The sequence below is a fragment of the Camelus ferus genome, chromosome 21, assembly GCF_009834535.1.
Source record: "Camelus ferus isolate YT-003-E chromosome 21, BCGSAC_Cfer_1.0, whole genome shotgun sequence".
NCBI lineage: Eukaryota > Metazoa > Chordata > Mammalia > Artiodactyla > Camelidae > Camelus > Camelus ferus.
This window is the reverse complement of record NC_045716.1, coordinates 8,178,927-8,200,606: the sequence shown is the minus strand read 5'-3', so window position 1 is coordinate 8,200,606 and position 21,680 is coordinate 8,178,927. Positions and strand designations below refer to the sequence as shown.

At 50.5% G+C, this 21,680-nt stretch overlaps 1 protein-coding gene across 1 annotated transcript in view; it reads right to left on the bottom strand.

Moving 5' to 3' along the window:
• Positions 1-11,754: 11,754 nt before the first annotated feature.
• Positions 11,755-21,680, bottom strand: part of KIAA0040 (KIAA0040 ortholog) — a 29,540-nt gene continuing 19,614 nt past the window's right edge. Inside the window, exon 3 of the mRNA XM_032463684.1 lies at positions 11,755-12,277. Within this exon, the coding sequence (XP_032319575.1) occupies positions 11,846-12,145 (300 nt within the window). The 5' untranslated portion in view covers positions 12,146-12,277 and the 3' untranslated portion in view covers positions 11,755-11,845. The remainder of the gene's footprint in view (positions 12,278-21,680) is intronic.

Here is a 21,680-nt window from a genome sequence, read left to right as displayed (position 1 = left end):
ATAAACCACTTGATTAAAAGAAATTTGCCTCGTGTTGTTTTCCCCGATAAGTGCACTTGAATTCTAAATTTAACCTAAGTGCATGTGAAGGTACAGTTTGTGCATCATAATGGAATTTGGTTGGCTGTGGTCTCTCGTGTGATGGCAAATAGTGGTATCTGGAGCCAGGAGAAGTGAGTGAGTAGGAAGGAATTCAAATGCCCTAAAAGCTGTGGTCCTCCTCCAGGACTTTGGGATTGTTCATTGCCTCGGGTTCTCCAGGTTTTAACCTCTGGTGGAATGCCAAGTCATACTCTCAAAAGAGTGTTTGTCACCCTCTGAAGTTTTCAGCCCCCTACACACATGCACTGAGCAATGCCGTAGTGACTGCTGGATCCCGTAATGCGTGGTCTGGATGAAGTATGGTGCCAGTGTTGGGGCTGATAGTTAAAACGTGTTTGCACGTTGTTCATTGATTTGGCGAGAATTTAAGTGTCTACCTGCTAGGCACTGGGGAGGCAGGGATGAGCTCACAGAGGTGAGCAAGCCAGACACCGTCCTTGCACTCCTGGAGTGTGTGTTCTGTCACTCACTCCCTCACTCCCTCATTCATCCAACAAATATGGATTAACCCCTATTATGTGCCAGGTTCTACTCTAAGCACTGGTGCTACAGAAGTGAACCAATCACCCGATTCCTGCCCTGTGCTTACAGTCTATTGGTGGAGATGGACAATGAACCGCAGATTCTTGTGCAATTCTCAGAAGTGATAAGGGCCATGGAAGGAAAATACAATAGGATTAAGAGGTGGAAGTACAGCTTGGTGGCAGAGGTGGGGGACTACACCAGCCTCTTTGAGCAGCAGATATTTGCAGAGATCAGCCAGATTTCTTTGGTCTTGATCCGGCTTCCTGAGGGCCAGAGCCTGAGTGAATTTCCTTGTCTGTTTTAAAGGTTCTCCTGCACACCTCTTGGTTCTGAGGCCTCTGGTCTTTTGGTGGCACGCAGAAGCCTCACCTTGGTGACTCAGGAGCCCTGGGCTCATCCCAGTGGGTGCAGGCTTTTTAGAAAAGAAAAGCCTCCTTTGCAAGGCAGATCAAACCTGGAATGATTCAGAGCGGGATGAGGGGGTGGCTTGGGTGCGCAAAGTGGGCAGCGCTCCCAAAGCTAACCATGCTTGTGGAATGGGCCTAGGGAGGCAGGACTGCTGGGCCGTGGCCCTTCTGACTCGGCAGGTCTGGGCCGGGGCTGCTGCTGGGTGGGCGACCGCCCGTGGCCTATCTGCTCAGGTGCACCTGTGAGGCAGTTAGATAGAAATGAGCACTGGGCAGGGGGAGAGGGAGGGGAGGAACTACCCAGAAAATAACAGTACGCCTGCTCTCAGGAAAAGGGACTCCAGAAATGTTCACTTTCTCTAAAGGAGGGCCAGCAAAAGAAGCCAGTTAAAATCAAAACGCGGCAGCTGTGCATAAGAGAAGGCCCCGGGGTCACTTGACCCAATGAACCTGCCCAAAAGGGGATGGGCGTGCCGGGGTGCAGGGAACCTGAGCCGGCAATCAGTCAATCAATCAATCAATCATGAAACCAGGATATAAAAACCGGAGAAAGAAAGGAACGGTGCCATTTCCCCTCTCTTGGGTTGGCCTGCTCCCAGTTCTCGGGAGGGTACTATCTTTTATTATTATTATTTTTTTTGCTTTTTGTCTCTCATCAAAAATTCTTTTTTTTCGGGTGACTAAGAACCGAGGTAGTTCTTATTTCCCTTTTCCTGGTAACACACCAACCCGACATTTTTCCACCGCTGGCCAAGAAGAGGACTTGGGGGAAACGCGAGTCGTTCCTTGGGTTCCTCTGCTTGTCGGCCCCCTGCTGCTCCCAAGGGCAGGGCAGAGAAAACCTCAGCTGACCCTTCAAGGATTCCACTGGGGCAGGGAAGTGAGTGGGGGAAGCCCCTTTTCAAAGGATGCTTGTCTGACTGAGGAGAACATTCCAGCCCTAACCTTCCGTGCCTAACCTCATTTTAGTTGCCACCAGCTCTGACAGCTCCTGCTCTGGTAACTGAATATGGGCCCCAGGCAAAGCTTTCTGGAGAGAACTGCTTTTCAGAGGGTCCAGCACTTTTCTTAGAGCCAAGTTCTGAGCCATCAGGGTTTTGAAGCTTAAGGGACAATTCCTACCTGTTAGGACAAACAAAAGAAAACAAAAGCTGTCTTGGAGGAGACAGGCTGCCAAGCCAGGCACTAGCGTAAGAGCGAGCACAGGTGTATCAAGCAATTGACAGAGTCTGAACCATCGCCTGTTCCATGCAAGGCACTGGCAAAGCCGTGAAGGCAGAACACAGCCCTGCCCGCAGTGGGGTGGGGACCGCGGCCAGGACAGACCAGGATGGTAGGCCCTGCGATGGGGAGAGCTGTGAGCGAGTGGGAGAGATAGCTTTAAGTCTGGACAGATGAACCTGAATTTGCTAGGGGAGAAATGAGAGGCCAGGGTGGGGGTGGGGAGGCAGGACAGCTGGCGACCAGGACACCTGAGGGCAAAGATGGGAAAGGATGGAGTGGGGTGTGTTTGAGAGAGGAAGGAAGATGGTTTCTTGGGCTGGGAAGCCACGCTAGAGAGATGGACTCGTCTCCGATGGCCCTCTTACTACTCATCAGAATCAGTCTGAGCTGTGACGTAGCCAGGTCCCGCTTCACCTCCAGAGATTCTGCTTCAACGGGTGTCAGCGGAGTTCTGTGCAGCTGAGCTTTTGAAAGCTCCAGGGGATTCTAACAGGCAACCAGGGCGGAGAAGCACACCTAAAACGAAAAAAGTGGGCGGTGGAGAACACTCAGCTGTTTAAACCTTGGAGAGACACTTGGAGCAGGGCTTGTATTTTGGAAACAGCAGTCTGGTGGCAGGACGGGGAATGGGCGGAGGTGTGGAGGGACGTTCTGGGGGGCAGGGTGGAGATTCACAGACCAGTTAAGGGCTATGGCAATGGGAAATAGGTAATGACTTCCTGGGCCTGCGGCAGAAACGGTTAGAAAGGGGACAAAAGCATAGATTATACATTATTTAGAAGGAAGAGTCAACAGGGTTGGGAGGCGAGGTGGCAGAGTTTAGAGCTGCTGTTCCTGACAGTCGCTTCCTCTGGGAGTGGGGTCCCGAGTTGACATCTGTCACGTGACTTCAAGGGTTCCGCTTTTTCACTTAGAATTCTCAGGGATTCAAGGATCATTAAAGCCAGAAGGTGCTGAAGGAGTCAGGGAGAAAGATTAAGAATGACTCAAGGAATTGTGGTCAAAGGGATGCGGTGACGGGAAAGGACCAGGTGTGGTCCAGGGTGAAGGGAGTGGCGGTGGACCGGGTGGAGGGCAAATGGGGGCACAGCATGGCAGGGGAAAAACAAGTATAAATCATGAAATTCTCTCGGCGAAACGTAGTCACTTACTGGAGGAAGTCTTCTTCTGGAAGAATTTCCAAGTCGGTCCCTTACGCCCTTCACCAGGGAGGTGGGGAGGGTCTGAGAGGCCTTCCTGGCAGTTAAGAGCGAGGGCCGGTGTGTTTGGGACCCGCGGCCCGGCGCCAGGAGCGCGCTGTGCCCAGCCAGGCCAGCAGGTGGCAGTGTGGTCCCACCGGGAACCTCTAGCCCCAACGCCGCTCTCCTTCCCTCCGCAAAGGGACGTGCTGGGGGGTCCTCACTTTTCCTCCTTCCTGGTTAAAGTGAGCTGGAGGGTCAGGCCGTGGGGCACGAGTCAGCGTCCAGCCAGGGCTTGGTGGTTGCGCAGGCAGTGTTGCTGCTCAAAGCAGGTACCTGGGAAGCAAGCACCTTGAAGAGATTGCCTAGTGCGACGGCGACTCTGTTTCCCCCACCTGGCCTACTGGGCTGTTGGTCAGGCCAGGGGACCGGGGACGTCTGCTTGATGAAAGGTGAGGGGCTCCCCCCAACCCCACCGAGGGGTTTTAGGCAGTTCCTAAAGTGCAAATGAATCCACTTCCCACAGCCCTTCCGTTAGCTGGTGCTTTCTAGCAGGGCAAACGGGAAGTGGGTCGAGTTCCGATTCCAGTGGTGTATGAAGAAGTTAGGTCCTCAGATTAGCCCATAAAAGCCTGTTCATTCTATCCTACAGGTAAGTTGCAGTGCACTTATGATGACAAAAATAGAAAACAAAGTTATTGCAGTATTTCAGTTTAAATAAAAGAAGGAAACACAATGGAATGAAAACAGTTCTTCATTTTGGCCAGTGAGGAAGATTAGGTTTAATTAAGGAGGCAGATGAGGCTGGCTGTGTGTTCTGTGCCGGTCTCGGCCTATCCATAACCAATGTTGTGGTTGGACTGGCCCTGGTGGTTCTTATTATGAGACACCCTTCAGCAATAACCATCAGGGAACTTTGAAAAAATAAAGGTTTATTACTTACAAGACCTGGAAATTACACCGTGCACCTGGGGCCACGGGGAGAGAGAGAGAGAGAGAGCGCCGGAGCCTGGGGTTCTGCTTTTATTGGGGTCGAGGGTGGGGGCCTAGGGCTTCGAGGACTCACTCTTTATTGGTGAATTAAAAACATGGGAGTGGGAATTTAAAGCACAGGAAGAAAAGAAAAAATAAAAACAAAAAAACCCCCAAAACAACCAAGTGGCCCAAATGGTCAGTTATTGAAATCAACCAAGATCTCTAAAACAAAGGAGCTGCAGTGGGGGGAGGTGGCCTGACTCTGTCTAGTTGTGTGGCTGGCGATGTGTTTATCCCGGAAGGCGGTCTTTGAAGTAGATTCCTCTTTGGAATGTATGCCTCTGCAATCAAAGCTTAAGTCAGGCATTTGGATTATAAAAAAGGGAACAATGAAACTGTTAGGGCTCACACTACACGGTGGGACATCTGAAGGAGACATTTGGGTATCTAAAGGCTTGTGGGCAGAACCCTTTATTGTTTCAGTAAGTTTCTGACCCAAAGGAGGTGCTCCTGCAAGTTGACAGTCTTTAAGGAGCACAGGTCAGCAGACTGTCCTGGACGGTGATGCCTGGTGTACAGAAGGGGCAGTAGACAGGAGTGTGAAGACTTTGGTTTCCATTCCAGGTTTGGGTGAGTTGCTTACCTTCTCTGGGTCTCATTTCCTTCCTTTATGAGATGGGCATGACCTCAATCCCTGCTGTACTCACTGCATCAGTGGCTGCAAGAATCAAATGAGATAATGAAGGTGCCCTTCTGTGTTAGAAACACCCTAGAATGGTGAGATAGAGGCCTTGCATCTCGAGTTTCCATCACTTTCCTCAGAACTTTTGGATTTTTTTTTCCCCTTGAGAGAGGAGTATGTCTAGCCAGCTCAGAGGTGTATCTGATATGAATAGCCACTGGTAGGATTATGATGGCTCACAAATGGAAGGAAGAGAAAGGGCAGAGTGAGAAAGAAAGGTTGATAAAGTCAAAGAAGTACCTGTCCACGTTTCAGAAAGAGTTTCCTTGGGGATGATGTGGATTGGAGTGTAAGCAGTGAAAGGCAAGAACAGAGGAAGCAGGGCGTGGTTATAGGAACCCGTCACAGCAGCGTTTCCCAAGTGGTGTTCCTTGGAACCCTTGCCCCTCCAGATGTGCTAAAAGAAGAGGTTTCATGGTCCATTAAGCTTGGGAAAACTCTGAGTGAAGTGGAGTCACACCTAGTTTCTTTATTCTAGCACCTGTTAGAACCTTTAATGTGATGCCTGCCTTGTGGATCCCATGGAGGAATGGGAGTCACAGTATGCAGTGCTTTGCAAACTTATTTGCTCATACAGTGCTCTTGGTTTCTGAGTCTCTAGTTCAGAAACCAGTGTCATTTGCCTAGAGTGCTTGTAAGAGGAGCAGGTTGTCTGGCGCCATCCAGAATATATACAGTCTGGCAGAAGGGCAGAGAGAGACTAGGGATCTACACATGTAAGAAACACCCAGTGATTCTTTTTCTCTTTTTTTCCCCATCATCAGTGCATTTATTAAGCATATAGGATGCTCCAGGCTCCGTGCTAGGTATTGGAGATACAGTGGTGAATAAGAGAGTTACAATTCTGGCTTCATAAAGGCTAATTCCAGTGCAGGTGAGAATGAGGGTGGAGTGCTGGGAATACAGGAACACAGCTATCACATGGTCTGATCTTGTGATGGGAAAGACTTGCGAGATTAGGGACACTTTCTTGTAGGCAGTGATGTGAAGTCTGGAATATGTCTCCAGAAATATGTTTGTAACAACAATTAAGACTTAAGATTATAAAAATGCCTTCTCCAGCAAATGAGCATGGCATCATTGACCCTGACAGATTTGTGACTGTCACATAAAACCCAGTGAGTCTTTAGCCTGTTTAGTCTGAGGACCAGTGACTTAGCTGAATTGATGTTCTAAGGGAAACGCTGTTGTAAGTGCAAAAGACGTTGACTCAAACGCTGTTTCTTAATCTGACCACCAGGGGGCGCTGTCATCCCAGGCGGCTTGGTTGTGGGCAGAGGGGTTTGAGGCCAGACAGGTTAGGTACTTAAGAAGTTCTCCTGTCACATACTGCAAACTGGGAGCCCTTAATTCAGGGAGTATTAATAATACTGTAAACAGTGCAGCGTATGGTGAGATTAGGGAACACAGCACAAAAACAAGAATAGAAGATGTATCCTTTTTTCAGTCCCCATCTCATTTGACCTGTCTGCATCATTTGACTCCGTGGACTCTGACTTTCTTCTTGAGTTTCTTTTCCTTTGACTTCCAGGACACGACTCTCTCATGATCTTCCTCCTGCCCTTAGTAATAATGAACATTTTACTGAGCACTTACAATAAACCAGGCCCTGTGCTCAATGCTTTGTATGCATTATCTCGTTAAATCCTCTCGTCCCTGTCAGATACTGTCATTCATTCTCCACAGAGATTAAGTCAGGGGCCTGGTTTACACGACCAGTGGCAGTGGGAGTTAGCCTTAGCACCGGGACACCCTAGTCCTAGCCCACCGCCCGCACGGCGGTCCTCACCAGGCTGTCCCCCTCATCGCCACCCAGGCTGCACTTGCGGGTGGTGGGCAGTGCTGTGGTGTCGTCCTTTTCCAGTTTCCTCCTCCGCATCTCTTCGCGTGATCCCCCCACAGCCTTTGCTGATGCCAGCTGTGGAGCATCCCTCTTAGGAAGCAGTGACCGCACCGTACTCTAATGGTCTCCTTGCTGGTCTGTCCCCGAAACCAGGCTGTGAGCCCCTCCAGACAGCTTTGTATGGCTACCACATGCTGTGCTTGGCACGTAGTGGGGTCAAAAAGTTCATGGAATAAACAGCCTCAAGAAGGAGTTAAACACACACACACGGCCATCCCTGAGCGAAGTATCACAGGTATTTGAGAGCAACCCTGTGAACCTATGACAGAGGCTGCAAGCTGTGTTAAAGGGACTCTTCTCTGCAGTCTTGCAATCCTGTGACTTTGAATTTGGGAATACTACTAACGTCAAAGGGCTAGGGCACGGTGCAGCGTGTTCTGGTGAGCTGAGAACGCTCAGAGCAGTGTCCACATTTACGTTCACATCCCCAAGGTCGGGGCTGAGCCTGGGCAGGCGGGGCTGATGGCGCTGAGCTCCGGCATCCCCTCAGGTGTGTGGCAGCTGCTCCTTCCCCAGGTGGTGCCTGGGCAGCATTCCCTCCCCTGCTGTGGAGAGTTTTGGAAGCCCAAGAGGGAAGAGCAGAGAGCTGAGTGAAGGGTCTCCATTCTCAGTTTGTCATGGAACGTGTGATGATGGGGAAGGGAGCCCAGGAATGGGCTGCAACTACAAAGTACCAGCCTGCCTTTGGGGCGATGAGGCCCAGGCCTGCCCACGCCCTTGAAGTGCAGCAAACATGGTGTTTGGCCGGCGCGTTTGATGGCTCCCCCCACAAGCTTCTAGACCCTTGCTCTCCACGATGGTAGCCACCAGCCGCGTGAGGCTGCTGAGCAGTTGAAATATGGCTGGTGGAACTCAGCTACTGGACCTTCCGCTTTACTTCATCCTAATTAGTTCAGATAGCTCTGCATGTCTAGTGGTACCGTATTGGACAGGCCGTGAACATTTCCAGCACTCTAGTTCTGTTGGACAGTGCTGCTCTAGGTTGGTTTCCTTTTTAATGACAGCTTAGCGTCATCAAGGGAGGAATCAGGAGCATCCGAATCATTACATTTCTTACTGATGCAAAGCCACGCCGACTTGAAGGAGAGATGTACGCTTATACGTCCATACAAGTGTGTGTCTGTCTGCCTCTCTGTCTTTTTATATAGTCTGTCTCCCATCATCTGTCTGTTTCTCTGCCTACCTACCGACCTACCTACCTGTCTCCCTTACAGCTACTTTAGAGGTTTTTGATCTCTACCCTTCCCAGTACCAGCTTTAAGAAGAAGCTATGTTTATAATTTTAGGGAGGGGGGAGCTGTTTTCCCCTTTTTTCCTTTAAGAAGAGATTGATTGACCTCACTGAAGGGGATGTTCTCTAAGTGCTGCCAGGGAACATCAGTGTGTTTTGCCGCAACTGGCATCTCTGAGGTGCCTAGTCTCCGAGGTGCCTGCTCTGCAGGCAGCGACGTGCGTTCATTCCTGGTCCTCTGACCTCTGACTCTGCTGGGGGAGGGCAGTGCCCGGGGGTGGCTGGACCTCTGGTGTCCCCTGAGGAAGTCGCTGCAACCATCAATTCTGAGTGATGTCTGGGAGAGGGTAATATCTAACGTCGAGAAAATAACTGTCTGATTCTAGAAGTAAAGAGGCCAGACATGGCTTTTTATTTTCCAAGTATTTTATTTAAATAAGTTTTTCTTTTGGTGAGTTTAAATTTTTTATAAGACAAAAATACTGACAAATACTGTACACCTTGGACCATTTATGTTCTCCGTGATAAGGTGACTGCCCTTCCTCTACATCTTCCCCTCCCAGAAACCCGCAGCAAATCCTTTGAGCATCAGGAGAGAGGCCTCTTGGTGGTGTCTGAGTCTCGCTGAAGCCATTCAGCAGTGCTGGGCCTGGGGGCTCCTCCTCAAGCCTATGATGGTTTGGGAAGCCTCTTCCTTACCGTCTTTTTGGCCCTCTGTGGGCCAAGCAGGCTGCAGTCCTGAGGCAGTTCTGGGACAGAGGCTGGGAAGGAGGAGTAACGTGTAGAGGAGTAAAGGGATGGAGCCAGGTGGTGCCCAGAGAGGAGGGATAAGAGAAAGGAACAGAGGAGGGACAGATGAGAACGAAGCGGGGATGCTTTTATTGGAGTGGACCCCAGTAATCACTTTGAGCTCCTTTCATGCACCCACTTATTCAACAGCAATTTGAGGGCCTGTCATGCTTCGGGCACTGTTCTGGGTACTCCAGTGAAGGTTGTCAGGGGAGGTTGGGTGGGGAAAAGATAAGCCTCCTCCAGGGTTTGGGTCTCCAAACATGGCTGTGGAAGCAACCGAGAAGTATGTTTCTGGGTGTTTCATGCCCAGAGGTACAGCAAGTCCGTTCAGTGAGGAGGCAGCACTGCACCTGGAGACGGAGGCCTTGTCAGGGCAATGATGACTGACTGCTGTCTTAATTCAAACCAGCAGCCAGTTGCCATGGCAACCATGGTACTTGTGCGGTCCCCGATCCTGGAGATCCGCTCTTGGAGATCACATCTGACACCAGTCTCGGCCGTCAGCCCCCACATCTCCCTCAAGTCATCCGTTTCAGGGGGGCTGAGACTTGGAGACAGAAAGGGCAGCTCACCCTGGTGGGCGGTGGGAGACGTGGGGAGGCATGTGTGTGTTGTGAGGGGAGATGAGTCATCCTGGTATGTGCAGGGGAAAGCCCGATGCTCCATGACAGCTCTCCTCGTGGCAAGGGGACAGAGCACCGCAGGGTGCTTCTCTCTCTGTCAGAGGTTTATGAGTGAGGGGTCTGAGTGTCCAGGGTACTTAGGGCCACTTAGGGTGAGAGGATGAACGAGACTGGTTTTAAAATATAAGCAGGACTGAATTACGATTCACAGGGTCACCAGTCAGAAGACCTTGGTGCAGGAGTTGCCCCCGGACACCCCCCTCCACAGGACCACACCTGGACCCTACCTGGAGGGCAGGTGAGCACCAGCCAGCCCAAGTGAGCAGAGTACGTTTTTCCATAAACACCGTCTTACAGAATTTAGTTTTTGCTTCTATAAATATCATAGTTTTGCTACATTATTAATTAAATTGCAATTTCACCACCATTTAGAAGAGCTTCCATGGGAAAATATTTCAAGAGAGCTACCCAGCAGATTTGCAAATAAACTTTTACAGCGCAACTGGCTCCCACGTTGGGAATTGTCCATCTTTGTGATATGGCCACGAGACAATCAAAATACCAACCAGTTCATCCTATGAGTGGATTAATTTGACCTCCCAACCGCAGTCCAGTGGGGAGACATTCTCCTTAACTCACCGTGGACCTAGTTTGCATGTCCTGGACCTCAGAGCACACTTGTCAGCCCGACCTCAGTCCGCAGGTGCCCCCCTCCTGCGGAACTCAATACCCAGCTTCCATCCGTTGCAGCAGTTAGTGGGCTCACGTAGGAGAGAAGGTCACCTGGGGGAACTGGTGAGGTATTACAGGTTTACCCTTAACATCATCGTGTATCCACCAGCGTCCACAGACAGCTGAGAGTACCGACTGTGTGCAAGGCACTTGCCTGAGCTTCAAGATAAATATTAATAAATCTCTGTATAGCTTCATCCTACTTTTATTTAAACTCTGTAACTTCTGCATCCCATCCGCAACATACGGTGCATCCACGACAACCTTCTGAAACTGTTTCCAGTGTGCTTTCTGTGAGACTGTACCAGGGAGGGATTGTCTTAATTCTTTCCCTGTGGTCTCACAGGAGATCCCCGGCTCAGGGGTAGCACCTCCTTTCTATCTGTGAAACGTACATTGCACAGGTGCACAGTGAAGTCCACGGAAGTGGATGGAGTACCCCTGGTTTCTGTAGCCTTCTAGCAGTCACTGCCAGGAGCTGTTTGTTCTTGCTTGGAGAAGGGAGCTTTGCTGAGTGGTTCTGGGGTTAGCATTGCAAAGAGAGGTCTTGGACTACATTAAACACCCATCACTGGTAATCAGGACCCTGTCATGAGTTTCAGGACCATAGCTTTTGATGACTTTTGATCCATCACACTTTAAACTTTTCCTCCCAGGGGAGAGGTCAGAAGCACAGGAACTTGGTGTGTGTGTATACAGGAATGGGGACTGTACCAGGTGGCTGGAATGTCCAAATACGATTTCCAGTAAAAGATTATGTAGGGAAAGGAACAGGAAAGCATCCATCTCTAACCTGAGTGCTGAATGGAACTGACAGCAAGTAGGCTTCTTGCCTGGTCCTGTAATTGTGTATGTATGCCTGGATCGGCCAGGCCTCCCTATGAGATGTTTTTGCAAGAGCAGATAATGTTCTGCCTCGTTTAGAGCCTTCCATAAAGTAGACATTCAGTGATGTTTGATAAACAGAATATACTTGCCCAGGGACATGTTGCCTGAATATATGTGTGTGTGTGTGTGTGTGTGTGTGTGTGTGTGTGTGTGTGTGTGTGTGTTTATTTGTGGTGTGTGCATGGTGTGCATGTGTGCATTTGGGAGATATGTCAAGATATATGGATAGATGTTCCTTGTGCTTTGCATATGGAACATGCCAGAGATAGGTGGAAGGCATGCCTGAGTCTGTAGTCAAGAGCATTGCGATTGGACACGGAGGGGCTGAGACACCACCCAAGACTTGTCCCCAAGCTCCCCGGGAGTGCCCTCCACGAGGATGCTCAATCCGAGGTTTGCTCCCTGGTTGAACAGTTCCTCTGTGGATGTGAGGGCATCACTTCAGGGATTTCTGCCCCCTACCCTGTGTGTGGTTGGAAGGCAGCTGAGCCCCCAAGGGAGGACACCTCTGCCTCCTGCCTAACTAGACAGGCAGTGAGGGCCTCTTTTCCATCTGGAGAAGCTTGGGCTGGGCGGAGATCCAGAGGTCTTCTTCAGCCTTCTTCTTTTTCTTCTTCTTCTTCCCCTTGTTCTGCTCTGGCTGTTGGCCGCTTTTGCCTGAACGGCTCCAGCAGCAGTGGCAACAGATGAAGAGGAATGCGATGATCACCAGCAGGGGCAGCCCCAGCAGGATGCCCAGACAGATGCTGTTGAAGAGGTGCTCCTGGTGTTTGGTTGAGATGGTGTCCCAGATGGCGCTGAAGAAGGCGCTGATTTTCTCCATGGTGCTTGGCTGGGCTGGGCTGGAGAGACCTCTCAGCTCAGCAGCAAGTCCTGGGCGCAAGAGGACATAGACTTGCCCACGTGCAACTTCTTCCTCTTCCAGCTTTGGGCTTGAGCATGCCACGGATAGCACCTAAGGAGAGAAAAACGGATAATTTAAGAGAGATGCAGTGGGAATGGTCTGTAATTTTTAATAACATCGTAGATTTTTAGGCTTAGGAAAGGGGAGGAAATCAAGGATTTCCAGAGTTCACTGAAATTGGATTGGGACTCAATGAACAAGATAAATGCATGCATTTAGTCAATTAAGTATTAACTAATTCTATGTACACACTATGCGGGGCTCAGGATATAAAAATTAATAGTATGTCGGACTTGGCACATAGTGAGTGCTCAGCAGTTGCTGGATAAATAAATTAATGCGTGTATTCAGTGTTCTGCCTGGGGATTGGCTCCCTGGATCCTCTACAGGAGTAGTTCTCAGCTTTTCTCCACTGCAGCTCACCTGATAGGTGTTGAATACATACTCCCCATAGGTCAGCTCTGTATCTGACCTGCTGTGAACACAACTTGCCACCTGCAACACTAATTAAAGCTTAAGCACAGGATAGAATCTCCAAGTCTTGCTGGCTGTCACAGGGGAGTCAGACCTCCCCAGCTAAGAGGTCATCTGTCCTCATCCTGCCTCACTCCTGCCTTCCTTCCTGTCCGTTCATGTCCTCTTCCCTGCTCCATGTCTCCTCCCTCCTTCCATCCCACTCCTGTGCCTGGCAAGGACTCATCGAGCTTTGGGTGGGAAACCAGTTCTCTCTGTTTCTGCCTTCCTCTCCCTCATTACCCTTGTCCCTGCTTTCTGTGCCCCAGCCAAATATTCCCAAGTCTCCTTCCCTGCCTGCTGCCTTCTTTGCAATGGAAGGAATTTTGCAGGCTGACCAGTGATGGTGTTTGGAAACTGGGATGGGACCCCTGGATGCCTCCCTACTCCTGTCCTGGGGCTGTTCTGGTTGCTTGTCCAGAGAGGCCCCTCTTCCTTTGGCATCTTCTGCACTCTCCACGTGTATCTCAGGCCTCAGCTCTCAAGGATAAGGTCATAGAGGCGCCTTCAGTTCTTGAAGCCACAGGTTCTCATGTCTCAACAAGACTTGGAGGACAAGCATGATTCAAAGAAATAAGAGACCTCTTGGCATAAGACATTGCCGAGGATGCAAAGATCAAAGAGTCATTGATTTTTTAGGCTGGAGACCTTAGAAATCATCCAGACCAACTCTTTCATTTAAATAGGCAGACTCAGAGGCCCAGAGTGGCGAGGTGACGTGTCTGAGGACGTGCAGAGCTGTGATGAACACCCAGACCTCTGAACAGTGCTGCCAGGCAAGCAGAAGAATGAAGGATGATGGCATCACTTCATGTTTGTATTTTACTCAATACTTTTCTAAATCACCTTCATGCGAATTAGATCTTCTAAGTGAGGAACAGGATGGTGCATGGTTAATGGAGGGAAGCACTGGGGGACTTGGGTCCAGAATCATTCTGAATTCCAGGCTTCATTCTGTTGTCCTGCACAGGAGTGCAGATGTGTGTGTTACACCTTGGTGGTGTGTTACACCTGGGTGGTGTGTTACATGTGGGTGGTGTGTTACACCTGGGTAGTGTGTGACACGTGGTGTCCTAGCGGTTGTCTTGGAGGTCTAATTCCTTGGATAACATACTTGATAAGTGTCTCACGTACCCAGTGCCCATGTGCCCATCCAAGCCCCACCTCATCTCCGTCCTGGTCCCCAGGCATATGGACCCGTCTCCTCATGACATTATTTATACAGTTTGTGCAGTTGTACAAATTGGCACCAGCTACTGTGCCATTTGGCCTGTGGAGCCTGATACCTTGCTGTAAGGTGGGCCAGGCACTGTTCTAGGCACTTTGCACGACTGACCCAGTCCTCGTTATAGCCTTATGAAGTAGGTACAGTTATTCCCCCGCCCTACAGCTGAAGAGACGGAGGCACAGGTCACACGGTGAGTGAGGGGCGGAGCTGGCCTCGAGGATTCTGGGAGGTTTGGCTCCAGATCCCCAAGGGGTGAGCCGTTCACAGGGCTTGGTCCTGTTCCTTCCTGTGGAATTAACCCCTTTTTGGCAAGTAGCCCAGGATCTATAGAACCTGATGATCCTTCGCTATTTCCCTAATTGACTTAAATGTTGGTCCCAGTCTGTGGTAGAAAAAGACTACAAAGAGGTTTATTTCCCATTGTTAGATTCCTCACAAACGCAGGAAGATACATACAGTCAGAACCCAGTCCTGCCCCAGTGGGGCTTTACAGGAAGCATATGGTGCCTGAACTTAAGCTCAGCATGCAGCCAAGAAGAGTATCCTGAGTTTTGTCTCCTCGTTGGAGGCTTTGCCTGAGCCCCGAGGGTCTGGGAGCACCGCGCGGCAAGGGTCTGTCCACACGCCATCAAGCCCACGGGCTCTTCACAGAGGAGACCCCCCCTCGGCCCCCCCGGCCCCCCCGGGGCCGCGGCCCTGCCTGCTCCTGCTCACACAGCTGGCTCTCCTCCGGGTTCTCCTCCTCCCTCCGCCACAACCTTTCCTTGACCTCAGCCTCGTACGGCCCTGTATTTTTGGCCCATCCAGGGGGGGCTTACCCTGCTGTGTTGTCGGAAGGCTTTGGGTGCTTTCCTCTAACCGGACCCTCCTCGTAAACTCTCAGGGGACCACGTGCTCCTGGCACTGCTTTTCTGTGCTTGACGTTAGACAGCAAGAAACCACACTGCCTGACACCTGTCCTGTGCAGGGCTCGCGCTGATCTGCGGGGAGCGGATGTGAGTCAGGGGCCCACACTTGGGTTCAGCCACAAGAGAGGAAGGGCGTCAGGCCCTCGGAGGCTCTTAGGGCAGCCTTCATGGACGTAGAGCACCTTGGGAGATGCGTGGGATTGTGACAGAGAAAGGTGTGTGGGAAGGACATTCACAGATTCCAGGCAGAGAAGCTTCTAGAACATGGGCAGGAGAGCAGGGGCCCTTCTGATGAGCCTGGAGCTCGGGGGTGGGGAGAGGGGAGGACGGTAGGGTGTGGCTAGGGGAGAGTGGCCTTCGTAGGGTGTGTGTTTCTTTGGAGGACTTTGCAAAAGGAGAATGTTGAGATCAGAGTTGCCGCCTTCAAGGGAAAGATAACACGGTCTGAAAAGCTCTGGAAAATGTCTTAAGTGAGCCTTTCATCCATTTAGCAAACATTTATTGAGCACCTACTATGTGCCACATGCTGTGTTAGGTACTTAGGATTCAGGAATAAAGGTTTCGGATGTCACGGAGCCTCGTACATTCCAGGAGACTTAATATCATTGAGGGATCATGTCAACAGACAAATATGAGAAGCAGATTCCAACTTGGGTTGCTTAGCTGGATGAAACAGAAGCGTGCATTTGAATTGTGTCTTTATTTCAATGTCACTGGTCCTCCTGCACCTCCAACCTTTGTCTCAAACTCATCCATCCTGTGGCACCTAAAATAGCCTTTGAATAAACAGATTTCTTTTCAAGCTAAAGAAAGCTAAGTCAATAATTCACTTCTGGGTTCCTAAAGGTACTTACTGGAGTCTGCTCTCCATACAGCCAAAGAAAGTATTCATTAACATTTGGGAACCCAGTCTGGGGAAAATTTGATTAAAAGGTATTCTTTCTATTTTTTAATCTAAGAATTCTCTTCTAGGCTCCCCCAGGTTACTTGCTGAGCTCCGCTAATCTATAGTGCTTCATTAGTATTTACGAGCTTTGCATTATTAGCATTTCCAGGAAACAATCAAATATCTCCATGGTGGTATGAATTGAAAGAGCTTCTATGGAACGTTTTTGCAGAAGGAGCCGCACTTTGAGCCTCAGAAATGCACCCTGGGGGACCCCATCCTTTTGTTGGCTCTCAGGAATCACTGACACTGTTTGAAAAATAATTCACCTATTCTTGTAAAACCAACAGTAGGTGCTAGCCAACCTTGATTTGGCTGTGGGGGTGGGTGAGAGGAGAGAGAAGAGAGGAGAAGTTCCTTCCAGTTTTCCTGAAACCAAGCAGCATTCACGTCTATATCCTCCATGGTGTCTCACTGAGGAGGAGGCATTCATTCATTCTTTCTTCCCACAAGCTTCCATCTGCTCTCAGGCGAGGCACTGATGGAGAACAGACAACCTGGAGCCAGGAGACCTGGGTCTGAGCCCTGGGTCAACTCTCGTGACCTTGGCCAGTTACCAAACTTCAGCTACAAAATGAAGCAGTTAAGCTTCCCTTGTAATGATGTTGTGAAGATTAAGAGTTCAATACACTTAATGTATTTTGTAAACTGTAAAACACTACAAAACATAGTCTGTGCAATAGTGAGTTATCCCCAGATAACAGTGGACTAATTCTATCCTTGAGCTTTTCTTCCCCATCCCTTTCCTCTAAGGCCAATCCTCATGGCCAAAGAGCCCTGGACTCCCACCCCATTCAAATGCAAAGGGCTTCACAGGTGGCCTCCCTGCTTATGGCTGGTGTGCGGGCCTGTGGCTGTAATTCTAGCAATCGGGATGGAGAAGGGTCCCTTGAAGAACATCTGACAGTGCCTGGAGGGCTGTTGAGCTCATAAAGTGAGGCCCGCGGAGAGTGCCTAGCCCCACGCAGGCGCCAGCCTCCCTGCGGGCTTTGGAGCCCCCGGGAGTGTACAGGGAGGGCTCCTGCCACAGGGACATCTGCTCCGTCCCTGAGAGCCGAGAGCCGCTCCAGAGTTCTGTCCAGGCCTGGCCCTCGGACTGGCGTTCCTTCTGGAGCTCCCCAGGAAGGGGGCAGGGCATCCTTCTTTGCACCAGCCTCCTGTTACTTCTGTTCATTACATGAAATAATACGGGTAAAGCCGGAGAATAGTGTCTGTCGGAGAGTAAATGCCTTCTAGAAACGTTAATGATAAGGCTCATGATGGCACCTAATTAAAATCCCTGAGACCCTCTCCAGAATGATCTCCAACTGGCCCAAATCTGCACCACCCCAAATCTTGTTGGGGGTGCGGTGAGGCCAGGGGGGGTCAGGTCTCTCTCAGAACCTTAAAGGATTCCTCTGCTGCAGCTGCAGACTCGTGTGTGTGTGTGTGTGTGTGTGTGTGTGTGGCATCTCATAATTGTAAGTAGGCAGCAGAGTCCTCCCTTGGGCCTTTCCCCCAAGGTCCCATTGAGCTGCTACCCTGTGTGGTGGTGACCACTGTGCTGCTCCATCTCTGCACCCAAAGATCTCGGGTGATGACAGGACGGACTTCTGGCCAGGATGGCTGTCTAAGTCACCAGCGAGGTTCCCGGGCCGTGTTTACTCTCTCTTCTAGCCCTGGTCTCCTCTCGGGTCTCTGACTCGGACATAAAACAGGAGTCCCATCCCATAGGCTCTAGCTGACTGCCACCATCCCTCATGGGGGTTTAAAACATCCTCTTCAGCCCCAGGTCTCTCCACCCTGCCTGCCCAAACCTTGCCCCAGCTCCCAGAACCACCACGCAGTCCTTGCAAAATCCCTGAGGATACAGTCATAGCACACACTTCAGAGACCATGCTCTCGGGCAGCCAGGGCGTGGGGTGGGACCTTGGTCAGCAGTTACTAACTCTGCTGCCCTGGAGTGATGGTTCTCACCTTGCTAACCTGGCAGGCTCATGTGCTCTCTAATAGATGTAAGTACTGTTTGGTACAAAAGTTGTCAGATCACAGAAAATAACCTGCTAGTGGAGTATTTTGTTTATAACTTAAACCTGGCTGAAGGCATGATGGAATAGATATCTGGGTTTCCCCCGATTTAATTTGTTGCCTCAGGTAACTGGTCTAAATGCCAGGTTGGATCCTCTCCCCGGCCCCGAAGCATGCATGTGTGGCGCGGAACAAGATACTCAGTGCTGGAGGGAAATAGGTAGTACTTTCCCTCAGAATCAATGCTGTAATTATGACTGCAGTTTTGAACAACAGCACAAATAGGTCATCAATAAGGCATCATGGTTATTGAAAATAATAAAGTGATGCTTTAATACGTAGACATCCTGAATTGGAAGAATCTGGAGACAGGTCATCTGGTTGGGTTCTTTCACTTTATTGATAAGGAATCTGGGACCAGGTGAGGCTGTAACTTGCTGGAGGTCACAGAGTTGACAGCTGGTGGAGTTGAGGCCAGAACCAACTGACTCTTCCGACAACCAGCACCCACTCCTGCCAGGTCTGTCCCCCCTACAAAAGTCCTTAAAACTAAGCATTGAGGCAGCACTTGGCAAGATGCCCACCACGCCCTCATCCTGGGCACAGGCTAGTCTTCACCTCTTAGTCCCCTTACGTCTCTGGGGCTGTGTGACTGAGCTCTGGCCAAGGGTACGTGGGCCTGGCTCCTGAAATCTCCCCCAAGGTCCTCCTTGCTTGCTCTCTGCTCGCTCACTGGCTGGCCAGATGCACCGGGCCCAGGAGGATGGACTCCAAGGCCCCCAGGACAGCAGAGATGGACGATGTTCCCAAATGACTGTTGGCAGAGTGAACAGTGGAACGTATGAGAAAGAAGGCTTTGCTGGAGGAAGCCACTGAGATTTGAGGATGGTTTGCTATAGCAGGTAGCCTATCCTGACTCATACAGGTGACGAAAGGCTAATGTTGGTAATGATGATCACAAATATGCGATACATTTAACATCTCTCCTGTAGTACAGCTTTGACCCAAGAGGGGTTTACCTAAGTGCTTCAGGGTGCTGGTTCTGGGACCAGATACCCTGGGTTCGAATCCTGACTCTGTTCTTCAGTAACTCTTATCACACTGGACCGGCTACTTAACCTCGCTCTCTGGAGCTCACTTTTCTTGTTTGTAAAATGGAGCTGATAATAACAATAGGCTGTTGTGAAAACTAAATGGGTCACCAGATGGAGAGCATCTCAGAGGCAAGCCTGGCGATAAATGTGTGCACCCTTATTGTTTAACCCCAACTGCACAGGTCGGCCACAGAAACACCCTCGACTCCTCAGCTAGTGATGATTTGTTTGCTTTTTAGAATTCAGGATGGTCCTGGAGTCATGACTTTGATTTTTTAGGTCTTCTTTAAAAGGCATTTTCCCTCCTTCCTCTAGTTTTCCTGTAGTAAGGACACTTCTACTCCATTCCAGTCATGATTCTTTTTCAAAGCAACCATTTCAGAATTAAAGCACGTACTATGAGGATTTGGGTACAGCCCCTTCACCCTCTCTCTGAGGATCTCGCATCATTGGGCAGGTGGGGCACAAGCCTCTGTCCTCTGCCCGCACCAGGCTCACTCCCCTCTTTTCCTTCTGCCAATGCATTTAATGAGCCCCTAGGATGTGCCAGTTCCTGCCCGAGGCCCTGCAGACACAGTCATGAATGATGCAGATATGGTCAAGCCACTCACTTTCCACAGGGAGAAGGCAGATAATAAGCAGGTGCACAAACAAAGAAACCAAGCTCTGCTGTTGGTGCTGTAAAGGAAACAGTTGGCGTGGCCTCTGAGGAAGTCACTTTGAGGGTTGAGGGGTGACAAGGATCCAGTTGTGCGCAGGTGGCAGGGGCAGCAGGGAGAAGGCCTGGAAGTGGGAGAGAGCTCGGCATGGCTCAGGAGACAGGGAGACCCGTGCACCTGGGGCCCCAGAGCACTGAAGTGAAGCGGGTTCAAGCAGGCAGCTCTGGTGGCCTGAGTGTAGAGGGTGGAGGGAGGAGAAGCAGAGGAAGGGTCCTGAGAGGCACAGGTGCCATCCTCTTCATCCTGTTGTCACCGCACTTGGCCGAGCCCTCACACTGGCCTCTAGTTTTTCCTTCTTCCAATTCATCTTCCTAAAATCCGAGTGGGATCCTGCACCCCCTGCTCAGCCCCTCTTTGGCTTTTCATCACTTGTATGATGGTCACAATCCCTCAGCGAGGGGGACAGATCACTCGTGAGGTGGTGGTCCCTGCTGCCATCCTGGCCTCGTCTCCCACCACCACCCTTATTGCCACATTTCCTTAAGTTCTCCGGACATCGTGCTGTCTCGCACTGCCACACTCTGGTGTGTGCTGTTCCCCCGCCTGCAGTGTCCTCTCACCTCCTCCCTCGGGCCACCCACAGGAGGACTCCTTGTCCTTCCAGATTCCTCTGGGAGGTCTTCTGTGACTATTAGCCTTCTGCCCCCAAACTTCCCCAGATCGATTTCTTTCTCTTCTGAGTTCTCATAGAGCCAGTAACCTACCACAGCCCTTATCTGACTATTTTGAAATGATTTGTTTTCTTTGAAAAATTAAAAGAATACAGAAAGCACAAAGATTCATATATATATGACATAAATATGATATATTTATATGTTGAGAAGAATATAACCATAGTTGGACACAATGCTTTTGCAGTTGTGATTAGTTAAGATGAGGTCACACTGGAGTAAAGCGGGTCTGTGAGCTAATATGACTGGTGTCCTCAGGAAGAGGGGACATTTGGACATGGAGATTGACATTTAGGGAAGATGGCCATTGACAAGCCACGGAGAGAGGCCTGGAACAGGTCCTTCCTTCATGGCTTTCAGAAGGAACCAGCCCTACCAACACCTTGATTCCAGATTCCTAGCTTCCGGACCTTCCATCCAGCCAGTGGTACCTGTCACGGTAGCCCCCGGAGACTCCTACAGCCCTCTTGCTTCACAACACCCCCATCCCCCCAGCTTGTCCCATCAGCTCTATCTCCCTATCTCCAAAACATACCCCAAATCTATCCACATCTCTCCATCTCATGGCCAGGTCACCATCGCCCCTCACCTGGACTACCGTGACAGCTTCCTAGCCAGGCTCTCTGGTTCTGCCCTTCCCTCATCATAGTCTCTTTTCCCCGCACAAGCCAGATCATATCGCCCCCACCGCTGCACCTCCACTCACTAACACTCCCCTCCATGGCTTCCCAACACGTGTGGAGTAAAAGCTACACTCTTTGCCATAACCCACAAGCGCCTCCATCAGCTGGCCCTGCCTCCCCCTCTGACGTCATCCTGTGCCTGCTTCTCACTCACCGTGCCCAGGACACACCTCCTTCAGAACTGTCCTCCCCTCTGGCCTTGTTGGTCCCTCTGGTACATTTCCTCTCAGATCTTGGCGTGACCACTGCTTCATAACATGCAGAGCTCAGCTCAAAGGCATTTGCACTCAGATGTAACCTCAAGTGTCACCTCCACATGACACCTTTCTCGACCAAGTCATCTAAGAAGCCCAGCCCCCAGTCCACATCTACCACACCATCCTGTCTCCCTGCCTTTGTAGTTCTTCCCACTCCGAAATTGTTCACTCACTCGTGATGCTCTTGTCACTTAAGTGTGTGCATTTATGGACTGTCTTCCTGCTCTGGAAAATGAGCTCAGTGAGAACGCTGCCTTGCCTGCCTTACTCTGTCTGGGTGCCCAGCATCGGGCATGTACTTGAATGAATGAATGAAGTCATGCTGGTTAACCCAAGGGTCCTGAAAGAAAAGAGGTCCTGAAACCACGTAAATTGGCCAACCCAGGTCTTTGGGGAGAGAGCAGGGGCAATGAAAGGCGCAGGGAAGA